Here is a 14,438-nt window from a genome sequence, read left to right on the forward strand (position 1 = left end):
CACTAAGTGGCGACAGAGACCGAGAGAAGTCACAGCCATGGGACCCAAAAGCCACAAAAGCAGCCGCCTCCCGCGGACATGGCTTGGCGATTTTACAGTCATTAGCCCGGACACACACACACAGAACGGACAGAGATCCCTTCCCCCCAGAGCCGCGCAGCAACGCGCGAACACACACACACACACACACACACACACACACACACACACACACACACACACACACACACACACACACACACACACACACACACCGCGGAAGCAAGCCATTCAAGGAAATGGCGACGCGATTTTACAGTAATCCAATTCAGACTCGTCTTGCCCGACAGGCAGACAGGCAGGCAGGCAGCACAACGCGCTTCTGACACGCTCCTCCTTCCTCCTGGCTCTAGAAGACACACGGAGGGAGGAGTTTGAATGAGAGGGGTGTTTCCTGTTGTTATGGAGGAAATTACTGTTCAAAACTATTGTTTAGAATGTCTGACGGTCTTACTGATGCCAAAAATGAATGGTTAAAGTGACTGTTTCACAAAAAGCCATTTATCTCTGAATAAATTTCCAGACGCTGAAACCATGCTGTACTCAACGGCTAATATCTACATAACTACTAACTCTGCAAACTAACTCTTTTAGACAGAGAAAGCACACATTCTATTAGTTATTTTTAGATGATTGATGTTCATGAATTCTTAACAGAAAAGAATCCTCGGCTGTTTCTAAAATGAGCCAGAATCGTCAAAAACACCCCTGGCACAACTTACCTACAGGAATGAAAACATGGCTGGCATTCAATGTGTTAAAGATAAAAGATAAAAAAAAAAAAAACGACTAGTCGACTACCTTTAGGGACGACTAGTCGACTACCTTTAGGGACGACTAGTCGACTAGTAAAATTCACTAGTCGTGAATGCCCTAGTACTGCGTACTACACACTGTTTAATATTTAGGCCCGGGCAATACATTGATACTATTATCATTGTGATATGAAACTAGATATTGTGTTAGATTAGATTAGATCGTAATATCGTGATATGGCACAAAGTTTTGTCTTCCTGGTTTTAAATGCATCCATTAATTACAGTAAATTGATGTACTTACCTGAACTCATCAGACTGTTCTAGCTGTTCTATTATTTGTCTATACCCACTTAGTCATTATAGACACTTTACCGATAATCATTATCAAAAATGTCATTGTGTAATAATAAATATTTTGTGAAAGCACCAATAGTCAGGGAATTCAAGATTCAAGATTCAAGATTTTTATTGTCACTCCATGGTACAAGTACCACGTGTGAAATTCTTGTGCAGTGGACTCCGTTTACGACATAGTACAAATAGGCAACAGCAATAAGTAATAGGCAATAAGAAATAGGCATCAATAAGCAATAAGACAGCAATAAGGCAATAAGAAATAGGCATCTTATAAGCAATAAGACAAGTCGGTGGCTTATACGACAGTGGCATATTCATTGCACATAGGTGCACATGTCATGTGCATACGTTAGACGTGTTCAGACATTCCAAATTCGACGTTTTATACATACATGTGCAAATAGCATGTACCTTATTAAACATACACTTAAATTTACAATTAAACGTTAGGCACCTTATTAAACATACACTTAAATTTACAATTAGACGTTAGGCATCCGTAATAGTAGCAGCTGCAGTACGGCACGACTACTGCACTATTTGTGCATATTTAGGAGTCTCGTGGCCTGCGGGAAGAAACTGTTCCTCAAGCGATTTGTGCGTGTTTTTGGAACCCTGTATCTCCTCCCTGAGGGTAGCCGGGAGAACAGGCTGTTGTGGGGATGGTTTGTGTCTTTGATGATCTTCAGGGACCTCCTGAGGCACCGCTGGTTATACAGTTCGTGCAGTTCTGGCAACTCGTCTCCTGTTACGTGCTGGGCCGCGCGCCTCACCCTCCGTAGCGCCCTGCGGTCCATGGTGGTACAGTTCCCGTACCAGGCGGTGAAGCAGCCAGTCAGCAGGCTTTCAATGGTGCCTCTGTAGAAGTCCCTGAGGATTTCTTTCCTTAGCCCAAACTTCTTCAGGCGCCTGAGTCCGTGTATTCGCTGTTGGGCCTTTTTGACAACAGTGGCGGTGTGGCCGGCCCAGGTCAGGTCCTGGTGGATGTTGACTCCCAGGTACTTGAAGCTGTCCACCCTTTCCACCACTGTGCCGTTGATGGTGATTGGGGGGTGTGTGCCCCCCCCTCTCCTGTAGTCCACAATGATCTCCTTGGTCTTGGAGACGTTCAGAGAGAGGTGGTTGTCCTGGCACCATTGTTCCAGGACGAAGGAGAAGGAAACCATGTCTGCATTTTATTGTGATCACAGTCTTGTTTTAATGCTGTGGCTTTGATTTACAACTGAACATTTAGCCCACTTGTAGAAAATACTGAGATACATATTGTGTATCATTATTCAAGCTAAAAATACAGAGATGAGTTTTGGTCCATATCGCCCTGCCCTAGCAATATTCCTCATTAATATCTCATTCCTTCCTTAAAGCTCTCATATGCACAATTCAAGTGTTTCATGTTGCCCTTTCCTGGTTTCCAGGGAAAGGGGAGGAGATTGCAGAGGGCAGTGCATACAGCATATCACAATTCACAGTTGTGCATTAAATTCATAGTTTGGTATTAATATTCTTACCTAGATAACTGTCGGGCTGCATATTTTTAGCCTCATGGGTGGAGGTCATCTGGCCTTCACTGGAGTATACCTGGTAGCCCCCCCTCCATTCTAAGGCACCAACAGTAGCCATCTGAATCCCTCCCTAAGTAGACACAATCTTTATTGAACAATCTTTCCTGATCCATTTTGTTCCATATTTCCATAAAATTTTAAACAAATTTCTGATGAAGTACAAGTGTGTTTGTTACGAGGAAAATCCAGAGAAATGATGGCCCCAGCAACTAAATGGATTGGAAATTGGAAACCATCATTAATGTTTTGGTTGCACCTGTGTTTAGACTGCCTTTTAGACACTAAATTGCTGCTGTGAAAAAGGTAAATTAGTAAAGAAGTAAATATATACAGAGAAATACATCAGTTACATTCTGTATTATTGGTCTGTTTTCAGCAACAAAGTGAGGCATGAGCGTGTGTGTGTGTGTGTGTGTGTGTGTGTGTGTGTGTGTGTGTGTGCGCGCGCGCGCGTGCGTGCGTGTGTGTTTCTGAGTCACTATTCTACAGCAAAAGTCGGGTGTTTTGGATTACCTCAGGCACATAAACTGCACTGAATCCCTCCTGAGCCATTTCCATTTTCAGCGAGTCACCACTAGATTGAGATCCTGTGATAGCAAAATGAATGAAGACAGTCATTTCTCAAAGCAACATCTGTCCATGACAAAAAAGGCATGCATGTCAGTTGATTTTAATACAGTGACATACTTCATGAAACAACTTGTGTGAATGCTCATTCAAATAGTATGGAGAATCGCTCCAAATGTGAGTATACTGTAGATGTCATGTATTAGTAATTACCCGGTATTATTCTTGATTATCATTTCTTCTTTCATCTTCATTAATGTATATACTAGATGTGCCATGTGTGCACTTTTTTCGGGTGTGACCAAACTCATGGACTTTCTCTGACTCAAGCTATTTCTTTTCATCAGTGATGTCACTCTGTCTATGTGAGCAATTGTGATGTCATCAGTGATTTCATTCAAGCAATTGTGCGCCACAGTGCGGAACTGAACATTTTTGTGTGTGGAAATGGAACATGGTAAATGGTAAATGGCTTGCATTTATATAGCGCTTTTATCCAAAGCGCTTTACAGTCAGTAGGTACATTCACCCATCTCAATTCAAGTGAAAATTTAAAAAATATTAATATTAATGATGTTAATAACTGTTGTGGGAACCATACCTTCAATAGAAAAGAGTCTGTCCTGCAAGCCCTTCTTCAGTCCTTCGAGTGCTGCAAAGTTGTCCACTTTGAACACATGCTCTGGTTTTGGAGAGGATGCAATGGTGTCCAATTCTGCTTTTGCTTTTGCATTATTAAATGCATTTCCCACCTAGAGATATTAAGAAACGGTGATTCAGAGGTGTACCACTGTGTGATAGAGTTGATCTGTTTATTGATACATAGAGGTCAGAGGTCAGGTCATATTATTGTTGTTGTCATGTAAATACATGACCACATATCATCTTGGCCTGGTGCATAAGGGCCCAGAACCCACATTCAAATGTAAAGAGCAAGTAAACCCAACTTATCTCTGGTCATTGATCGTTTGCTGATTCAGAATACTATTGATCCATCTGTTTATTAGATCAATGTTAAGTCTCTCTCCACAGTATGTCAAAGTAAACCAAATATCTTACCCCAATTACAAATCGGACAATGTTTTGTCGCTCAGCTAAATTTGCTGCGTCGGGTAGGGAACCTCCACCATTAGATTCTCCATCTGTAATGACTATCAAGACCTTCCTCACGTCTGATCTGGATCCCCTTAATGGTGTAAAGACCTCATTGCTGTCAAAAGAAAGATACATTTTAAAAACACTTTAGCTATTCATATTTTGTCTTGTTAGTATATTCCGATTGAGCGAGTGCCCGGGGGCATTCCGACAGTCAGATAGGGGGCCTCCGAAACCTCACCAACTGTGGTCTCATCCTGCTTTGCTGTCTTTCAGAGGATGTAGCGGGCTGTATCTATTGGTATTAACCATGTCATGCTAGCTTGTTGGGAAGGTGGTTAAATAACACTCCAAGGCAAGATTCCATTTTCAAAGGGGACCCTTGACCTCTCACCTCAAGATATCTGAATGAGAATGGGTTGGATGGGTCCCTATGAGTCTCCCCTTTACAGACATGCCCACTTTATGCTAATCCCATGCAGTTTTTGCATGCAGTATGAATGTGTTATTTTTGCCTATACTATTTGAATATGTATGCATAGCTAAACAGTCTTGGAATTGCATAAATAGAGCTCAACAGGCACGTGACTTTATGTGACGTAATTTGCCCCGGAAGTAAGTTCCGCGTCCATTTTCTCCATAGACATTTCGATAAATCCAAATATAACAAATTTTAAGGCTTGAACCAAGCCAACACGTGATCCAGAGAATCTTGAGTGACCATAAAACAATGTTTTTAATTCGTGATATTGTTGTTTTTGTTCTTGGATTTGGTTCTCTGAAATTGTTGCTGATTTTCATGTTTTTGTTTTGTTTTTTGTTTTAATGATTTTAGGTGTCTGGTTACGGATAACAAATGTTTTATTGATTAGAAATTGTATATTGATATGACTGACTTTTTACATGTTATGTGTTGTGCCTTCCAACAGCAGGGACCATGTTGGAAATAAGTGTTCTCACTTTAACATGTTATCCTTTGGAATTTTTCTTGTAAATTGTCTTCTCTATATCCATAAATATCAATCAATCAATCAATCAATCATAAAACATTTGGTTTAAGCGAGAACTAAAAATAACATTATTGCCTACCCATACAGTATGCCTACTGAACACTCCTCCACTCGTGTATATATATATATATTGTATATATTGGAATGCACTTGCAATCTTGTGATTGTCTTTTTATTTTTCCTATTTCTTTATCTGAATATTGACATGACCACTATGCTGCATAATGACACTGAGACAAATTCCTCGTATGTAATCTTGCATATTGTGGCAATAAAAGTTATTCTGATTCTGATTCTGTCAAATGATTAATCTCTTTACTAGTCATGTAATAAGTGGAATAATAGACCTTTTCAACCTGACAACATAAACATTCTACATGGACAAAAGTGTATTTCCTGTTGCAGTGTTTGCTAATACAATAGCTGACAGGAATTCAGTTTGAGTCCAAACTACTGTTCCCTTGCAAGAGAATTACAGTGAACATATCTATACAAGGGGCCGGTCATCATTATTATTTTCTTTTGATGGTGAAGCTGATTTAGATAAACATGTAGGGCTCTATTCTCCCACAGGCCATCGGCGCTATTACGGGCCTTAACCGCAAAAAAACGTGCCTTGCGCCTGTTTCGGCAAGATAGCAATAGGCTTTAGGCTGCCAAATGCGCTTTAGGCCGAATGGGCGTGGCGCAGTCCCAAAGTGGGCGTGTCGGCGCTAAATACCAGCCTAGTGATATCTTGGGACCTGGCCTACATTTAGCGCTTTGCGCTTTTGAAAAGCAGGCCTATTCTCTGCCTTCACTGCTTCTTCTCTGTCACCCTTCTCTCTCTCTCTCTCTGAGTTCCCAGCATGCATTGTGTTTCTTCATTTTGCTACTAAATAGCCACCAAATGAGCCAAAATAGATATAAAAGGTAGTTCTAAATTAATGTGTAATGGTAACACAGCCTGCCATTGTCAACATTTCAATATTGGACCAAATAAAACATCGAAATGAAAACACCACCCTATGTGAAACATATATGTCCTCCTGGGCCTATATATACCCCTTGTCGAGTTAACGTGATTTAGAGAAGTAACAGCGGAACGCGCTTCGGAACGCGCTTCTAATGGCATCTGCTATACTGTGATGTCCCTCCAATAACTTGGCCCTATTTCACATTTAGTTTTACAATAAAAACACATTTATGCAATGACTTGACATAATGTAGGGTATATTTATGTGCATCATCCTTCCTGCAGCAGGCGAGAGAAAATGATATCTTTCTGGACAAACTTTCACCAATCTAATAGGCTATATTTTTCTAGCTGATGCATAGAACATTATTTTCACTTTGATCTTGCTATAGTGTAGCGTATTTACATGCTTGCAGTATTGAAACTGCAGTTAGATTGGTTTGAGAAGCATAATAATATGGAATAATAGCCTATAATGCAGACAGACAGGCTGGATGAAGGGAGGGGGGGGGGGGGGGGGGCAGAGCGTTTGGCTTTCGTCTGGTTTTGCGGGATCACTGGAATTGGAGCTAAAAAGGCAAGCGTGCGATTCGTTTATTGCACTTATCCAATGAGCATGACGGTGCATAATTTTACGCCTAAAAGGCGTGGTTGTAATGCTTTGGGCTGCATCTAGCGCCAGCACGACAATATCAAGTGCGCCTGTCCACGCCCACTGCTTTGATCTGCGCCTGCCGCTCGGCCTAGAAACTGCGCCGATGCAACGATAGGGGCCGTAGGCTCCACACTTTGTGTGTGATTTAACTTTACATTTCCTGTCTATTTGTTCTATGCCTGTTTACAAGTGAAATTATTCCATTAGGCCTAGGGAAAACCATTGTTGTGTAGCTCGACAAGTGCAGTGTAAGTACTGGGAGTTGTGGTACATTATCATTGCAAAGGCACTTACACAACCCGCCGGATCGCTTCAGCCGTGTGAGTCCCTCCATTTTGTTGTGCAATTGTCCTATCAATGTTAGATTCCCAAGACCCAGAGCTGAAAAAATTATTGAAGTAATAATGGATCGTGGAATGTGATGAAAACTGGACAATTGCAAACTGTGAAAGAGAAAATAAAAAAAACAATTATGAAATATGCAGATCCTGGTATGCATTGAAAGAACTAGAAATGCATAATGGTGGTATGACATCAATCATTTTATTTACGGTAACATTGGAGCAAGAAAGAAATTCTTTGAGTCATGCTATCTGGCACTATGAACATTGTCCCACCTGTGTCTCTCTTCCCATTAACAAGCGGATCAGATTTGTCACAAAAGTCTTCATTGCAATGAACTCGTCGGAACGTACACTGCCTGAGCCATCCAGTAAAAATGCAATGTCTGCTTTGATTTGGCACTCTGTCAAAGAAAATAAATTGGTTAGGGCCTAACAATTATGATATAGTTTTAAGTGTCATTTCAGAAGTTGTAGTGAGTTTACACAAACAGGAGTGGCCATTGGGAGAGAAAAAGTTTGCAATTTACTGTAACGTGTGCGTTTTAGTCCATCCAATTCAAGCTCTCGTTTTCTTTTTTCATGTTCACGCACGAGATACAATTTGTTCCCTTTATTTCATTAAAACAGTGTATTTTAGGAAAAAGGCAACTTAAGAGGTACCTTTTAGGTATAGCGTATTACAGATATGCCTAGGAAGGATTTGTGTTAATATAATAATAATTGTCTGTATACACTGAATAGGCATATCCTGTGAACACAATCAGGTGGCTGCAAATACAATATCACTATTTCGAGGGCACATTATGGTAATTTCTACACAAATAAACCAAAACAAGGACTCATTTTAACCAGATCGAGGGAACAAATGTTATCTAATGCAAATGAAAAAGAAAGCAAGTGTTTGAATTGCATATTGTGCAGTTAGAGTGAATCGTGCAGTTACAGTAAATCGTGCAGTTACAGTGAATCGTAGACAAATTATTTTTCTCCTAATGGCCACTCCCGGGCTCCATACCATGTTGAAGACAATTTCCTATCAAGGTTGTTTCATTGATCCAAGGCCTGGGTGTTTTATTATTACGGTATGTGGTTTTTGTTCAGTTATGTCATTTATTTGACTTGGTATGTATAATTGCTAAACATACTTAATTTGGCACAACTGCATTTGTATTTTACTTACATTCAACAGCATTGTGGATGCTACATTTTATCATAGTAGCACTTAAATTCATTGAGTGGCCAGGCCAGAGGTGAACCAGTGAAAACACTGACTCATTAAATATGTCCCTCCTGCAGTGTTGTGCATGAACGCGCTAAAAGAGTGCCGTCCATTGAACAAGCTCATAATTTTACTGAGCTGAGCACAGTCAATTTGCAGCTAATGTACGTACAGTGAGCGTCGTTAACTCCTGTGAGAGTTGGCCAAAAGACTGTTCATTTTTTGGGACTGTGAACTTAGTTTAAATTTAATAATTGTGAACTATGAACATGAACTAGTTCATTTTGATCTGTGCGTGCTGAACTTTGACCTAGCTCTTGTGAAGTGTGAACCTGCACAACACTGCCCTCCTGTAATACTGTACCTCCGTTGCAACTACACCCTTTACTTTGGTTTCTTCCAATAGACCCTTCTCACGGGGGCCATTTTGTGTCGAAAAGGCAGGGTAAACAGATGCAAGCAAAACACTAATGAGGGTTTCCAACTTCCATGATTGGAATTTGGAAACCCTCATTAGTGTTTTGCATGCACCTGTGTTTATTCTGTCTTTTTGACAAAAAATGGCCCCAGTGAAAAAGGTCTATTATGCTATTGTGTTGCTGTGTGTGTGTGTGTGTGTGTGTGTGTGTGTGTGTGTGTGTGTGTGTGTGTGTGTGTGTGTGTGTGTGTGTGTGTGTGTGTGTGTGTTTCTTGTGCAAGACAGGATATGCAAATAGTATTAGCATGTTCTCACCACTGCCTTTGATACTGTGGAAAAAGTGGACTGGTGAAGTGCTAAGTGATGTCACCTTCAAATTACATTTTATAGCAGCTTCTTGCATTTCATATCAAACATATTTACCCTCAGGGATAGAAGGCATAGGGGATCCTATGATCCTATTATTTGCATCTATCTGCAAGCACATGCCATTGTATTGAGTGATACTTTTGCAGTCTTCTGGAATGGTTGGGCCACATGCCTGAAAAGAGAGAACGTCATGTCTTAATTAACAGAAGACAAGCAGAAAGAAAATGGTAGCCATACTACAAAGAGCAAAAACTGAAGTTTTGGAGTAAACTGAAGTTAATAGAAATTAGCAGAGCCCTTTTAGGCTTCGCAATATTGGAGATATCACCACGCAACAGCGTTAGACTGAAGATTTTTCATACATGGTGCTACCAACCACTGACACGCCCCCTTTAGGCGTTGCACCTTTAGCCTCCGTTCACACAGGACGCCGAAGCAACGCTCAACCGAAGCTGTACCTACGCTGTACCCACAAGTTTCATTTAGGCGTCCTTGTTAACAGGTGAAGCCGTTCACACCACCCGCGCACGTGCCACACTGACGCCTTGCCGAAGCCATGCTTCGATCACTCAGGATTGACGCCGAATTTCCAAGCCTGGCGCTGAAGCCGTGAGGCATGAAGTCTATAGGCTCATTTGAGTTGACTGCTGCCTCGCCTGGAAAGCAGACGAGAGCAGCCGAGCGCAGTAAGGCGAGGCATCAACAAGTCGAAAACACCCCCGACAGCACACTCACTGCTGCTTTTCTTCTTCTACAGTTTTGTTTAACAGCGGGTTGTAAACAAATTAAAACATGCATTAGGGCCACCCTGCACACTGCTCAAATGACCCAGCCCTTCAGATTACTTATTTTTATTTAAATGTGGGCATTACAGGTGGTATTTATGTAAAATATGGAGTGACAGCTTGGAATATATATAAAATGTAAGTTTCTACACTTCACTGTGGGTTTGTGATGCACCTGTGTTGAACCAATGGGCGCTCAGCTTGATGCGTTTCTCGTAATCCGCAGTCGGGCGCAGTTGGTGGGGAGCAACTGCGGCGCCTCGCTCCAAATCTGCACCCGCCTCGCTCTCACGAGAGTGCCGTGGCTCACGCAGTCGGGCAGGCGGAGCAAGTCGGACAACTTTTCCACCATCATGCAACAGGGCAAGCAAGGCGCTGGTCGAATCTGCGCAGAACTTGCTCATCTCAAACAAGCCTAATGGGAGTTGTGGGCGGGTTCAAGGCGCGAGAGTAGGCGCTGAGAGGAAAAGACAAGGCGTCTTGTGTGAACAGTAAGGCGTACATTCAGCTTGTGCCTGCTTCAAGCTTCAGTTCTGCTTACATTTGGTGTCCTGTGTGAACGAGGGCTTAGGTCTGCAAGCGGGGTATAAGCCCCCGCCTACCCATTGTTCACCTCCCAATAGCAATCTTTGGTAACCCTTTATTTTACAGGTACCCTAGTTACATATGAACTATTTGTAATTACACATGAACACCAAATGTAATTATACAGTAATTACCAATAGTTATAAATGAAGTTCATATGTAGTTACATTGTAACAGACCTGTAAAATGGAGTGAGTCTATTCAACTGTAGTTCATATGTACTTACATTAACAGACCTTGTAAAATGGAGTGAGTCTGTTCAACTGTAGTTCATATGTAGTTACATGGTAATGGACCTGTAAAGTGGAGTGAGTCTATTCAACTGTAGTTCATATGTAGTTACATGGTAACGGACCTGTAAAGTGGAGTGAGTCTATTTAACTGTAGTTCATATGTAGTTACATGGTACCGGACCTGTAAAGAAGCTCCGGGCTGGGACAGAGATTGCTAAAACCCAGTGGTGGATTCGAACCACTGAACTTCAGATTGCAAAGCAAGCGGCTTTAACCACTCAACCACGAGGGCTTTCCAACTTTCTTAGTGAAGTTTGGGAGGATAACTGTATGTCAGTCAGATGTAGTTGCCACTGCATAGCTTTGTTATTATAAACAGAGGCTTGGGATTTTTTTTTTATACTTTGTTAGTTGTAGCTTGAAAGACAGGCAATATTGATTAATATGAATGCATTTCTGCAGTGTGACTGTGCCAGACAGGTGTCTTACGAAAAGTGTCAGACGAGAGACTGAGGTCACACACACACACACACACACACACACACACACGAACTATAACCATAACTTTCAAAGTCTGAAGGGAAAGAAAAGATGGCAGTGCCCTCATGTCTGTTTCCTCTTATTGACTGCAGTAGCGATGGTTGTGGTCTCGGTGCTACAGATATCTGCGGTGCGCAGTGCACGGCATTTCTGCAGTGTGACTGTGCCAGACCCCCCCCCCACACACACACACATGAGCTGTAAATGGCTCATGTGACTATTTCCACCTCAATTCAGAAAATGATTAGAATGTATTTAAAATATATATATATATATATATATAAATAAATGTTTCTAGAGCACAGTGCATACAATTTATTTAGCAAATTGGGGGGAGTTCCCCCTTATGCTTCACATTGGGGGGATTTATAGACTTGGGGGGAGGGGGTAGACTTTGGGGAGAGATGATCCAGGGGTCTGGTGACCACAGGGGCTTCGACTGGATCCCCAACTAATTGAGAAATTGATGGGGAAAATGACTCATTTACAATAAGCTAACAATTAGAATGTAGAAGAATGGCTATTTTGATTATAGATTCACTGTTACCTCTCTCTATACCTACAATACTTTTATTTTAATTTTTGTATGGGAATTCTGGACAAAATCATATCTACAACTAAAAATAAATATTTTCAATATTATAACAATCAATATTTTCCCCAAGTCTCTGTTTATAATAACAAAGCTATGAAGTGACAACTACATCTGACTGACATACAGTTATCCTCTCCATACAGTTATCCTCTCCTGTCCACCGACGAGGCTTCCACCACTCTTCTCTCCTCTCTCTCCTCCGCTCTTGATTCTCTTTGCCCACTCACCACTAAGCCTGCCCGATCTTCTCCCCCTTCTCCTTGGCTGACTGAATCTCTGCAAACTTATCGAACTGAGCTTCGGGCAGCTGAGAGAAAATGGAGAAAATCACATCTCCCTGAAGATCTCTCTTCCTACCACCTTATCCACTCAAACTTCACTGATGCTGTCTCTAAAGCAAAAACCTCCTTCTTCACCTCTGCATCCAATCCCAGTAAACTGTTCGCCACCTTCTCCACGCTCCTCAACCCTCCCTCCCCTCCCCCTCCCTCCTCCCTCTCTGCTGATGATTTTGTAACCTTCTTTACTAAAAAGGTGGATGACATCAGCTCCTCCTTCCATCCTCCAGGCACCCTCACTAACACTCCCGACTCCAATCCTGCTCCTCGGCCCCCTGTCCCTGGATTTCCTTCCTTCTCTCCTCTCTCTCCTGATGAAGTGCTTAAACTCATCAGCTCAAACCGAGCCACTTACTGCCCCCTCGATCCTATCCCTTCCTCTCTCCTCCAAACCATCTCACCTAACATATCTCCCTTCCTCACTACCTTCATTAACTCCTCTCTGTCCTCTGGTCTTGTCCCGCCTGCTCTAAAGACTGCAAGAGTCAAGCCTCTGCTTAAGAAACCCTCCCTTGACCCTACTGCTATTCACAACTACAGACCTGTCTCTCTTCTCTCATTCCTTTCCAAAACCCTCGAACGAGCAGCGTCCGAACAACTTTCTCTCTATCTCTCCCAAAATGACCTCCTGGACCCTCTGCAGTCCGGCTTCAAGGCCTCTCACTCCACCGAGACAGCTCTTCTTGCTGTCACAGAGGCCCTTCACACTGCTAAGGCCTCATCCCTCTCTTCTGTTCTTGTCCTCCTTGACCTGTCTGCTGCCTTCGATACAGTCAACCACCAAATCCTTCTTTCCACTCTGTCTGACCTCGGCATTTCAGGTTCTGCACTCTCCTGGTTTGCTTCCTACCTCTCGAACGAGCTCATACCAGGTCTCATGGAGAGGGTCCCTCTCCAGATCCTGTCCTCTTACCACCGGTGTCCCCCAGGGCTCATTCCTGGGCCCCTTACTTTTCCTTCTCTATATCAGATCTCTTGCCTATGTGATCTCTTCTCATGGCTTTTCTTATCACTGCTATGCTGATGACACCCAGCTTTTCCTTTCCTTCCCCCCCTCTGACACTCAAATCGAGGCTCGCATCTCTGCATGCCTCAAAGACATTGGCGACTGGATGTCTGCCCACCACCTCAAGCTCAACCTTGGTAAGACCGAGCTACTCTCCCTCCCAGGAAAAGACTGCCCTCTCGCAGATCTCTCCATCTCCATTGACAACACCACTGTACTTCCCTCCCAAACAGCTAAGAACCTTGGGGTGATCCTTGACAACCAGCTGTCTTGCTCTGCCAACATAGCTGCTACAGCACGCTCCTGTAGGTTCTCTCTCTACAACATCCGCAAAATCCGTCCCTTTCTCACAAGAGAAGCGACTCAACTCCTGGTCCAGTCTCTTGTCTCCTCCCGCCTGGACTACTGCAACGTGCTCCTGGCCGGCCTACCTGCCACCGACATCCGACCGCTTCAGCTCATTCAGAACGCTGCAGCCCGTCTGATATTCAACCAACCCAAATTCTCTCACGTCACTCCCCTCTTCCAGGAGCTCCACTGGCTTCCCATCTCGGCCCGCATCAAATTCAAGACACTGGTACTGGCCTACAGGGCAGTACACCAGTCAGCTCCCCGGTACCTGCAATCCATGGTCAGGTTCCAAACCTCTCAGCGCTCCCTTCGCTCCTCCACCAGTGCAGGTCGCCTCGCCCCTCCTTTGCTACGGGGGCTCAAAAGTCGCTCATCCCGATCTCGACTCTTCTCGTCCCTGGCACCTCAATGGTGGAACGAGCTTCCACCTTCGGTCAGGACAGCTGAATCACTGCCGATCTTTCGGAAAAGACTAAAGACACACCTTTTCAGGCTCCATCTGGGCCCTTCTTGATCTAACTTCGTTCTCTCTCTTTCTTTAAAAAAAAAAAAAAAAAAAAAAACTAACCAACCTTGTACCACTAACCTAAACTTGTACCACTGTTCCTTCAGAAGTTGTAGTTGTCATAGACTGTGCTCCATAGTTGATTGCTCTAT

The 14,438-nt window shown here is 43.0% G+C and overlaps 1 protein-coding gene across 1 annotated transcript in view; it reads right to left on the reverse strand.

The window, feature by feature from the left end:
• LOC310775687 (integrin alpha-M-like) overlaps positions 1-14,438 on the reverse strand; it is a gene marked incomplete at its 5' end in the record, with an annotated part of 51,063 nt that overhangs the window by 19,092 nt on the left and 17,533 nt on the right. Inside the window, 7 exons of the mRNA XM_083635836.1 lie at positions 2,663-2,786; positions 3,230-3,303; positions 3,885-4,035; positions 4,343-4,493; positions 7,293-7,441; positions 7,616-7,743; positions 9,403-9,520. Coding sequence (XP_083491962.1) covers positions 2,663-2,786; positions 3,230-3,303; positions 3,885-4,035; positions 4,343-4,493; positions 7,293-7,441; positions 7,616-7,743; positions 9,403-9,520 — 895 coding nt within the window. The remainder of the gene's footprint in view (positions 1-2,662; positions 2,787-3,229; positions 3,304-3,884; positions 4,036-4,342; positions 4,494-7,292; positions 7,442-7,615; positions 7,744-9,402; positions 9,521-14,438) is intronic.

This window comes from Poromitra crassiceps (assembly GCF_964638095.1).
Source record: "Poromitra crassiceps genome assembly, chromosome: 4".
In the NCBI taxonomy this organism is placed as follows: Eukaryota; Metazoa; Chordata; class Actinopteri; order Beryciformes; family Melamphaidae; genus Poromitra; species Poromitra crassiceps.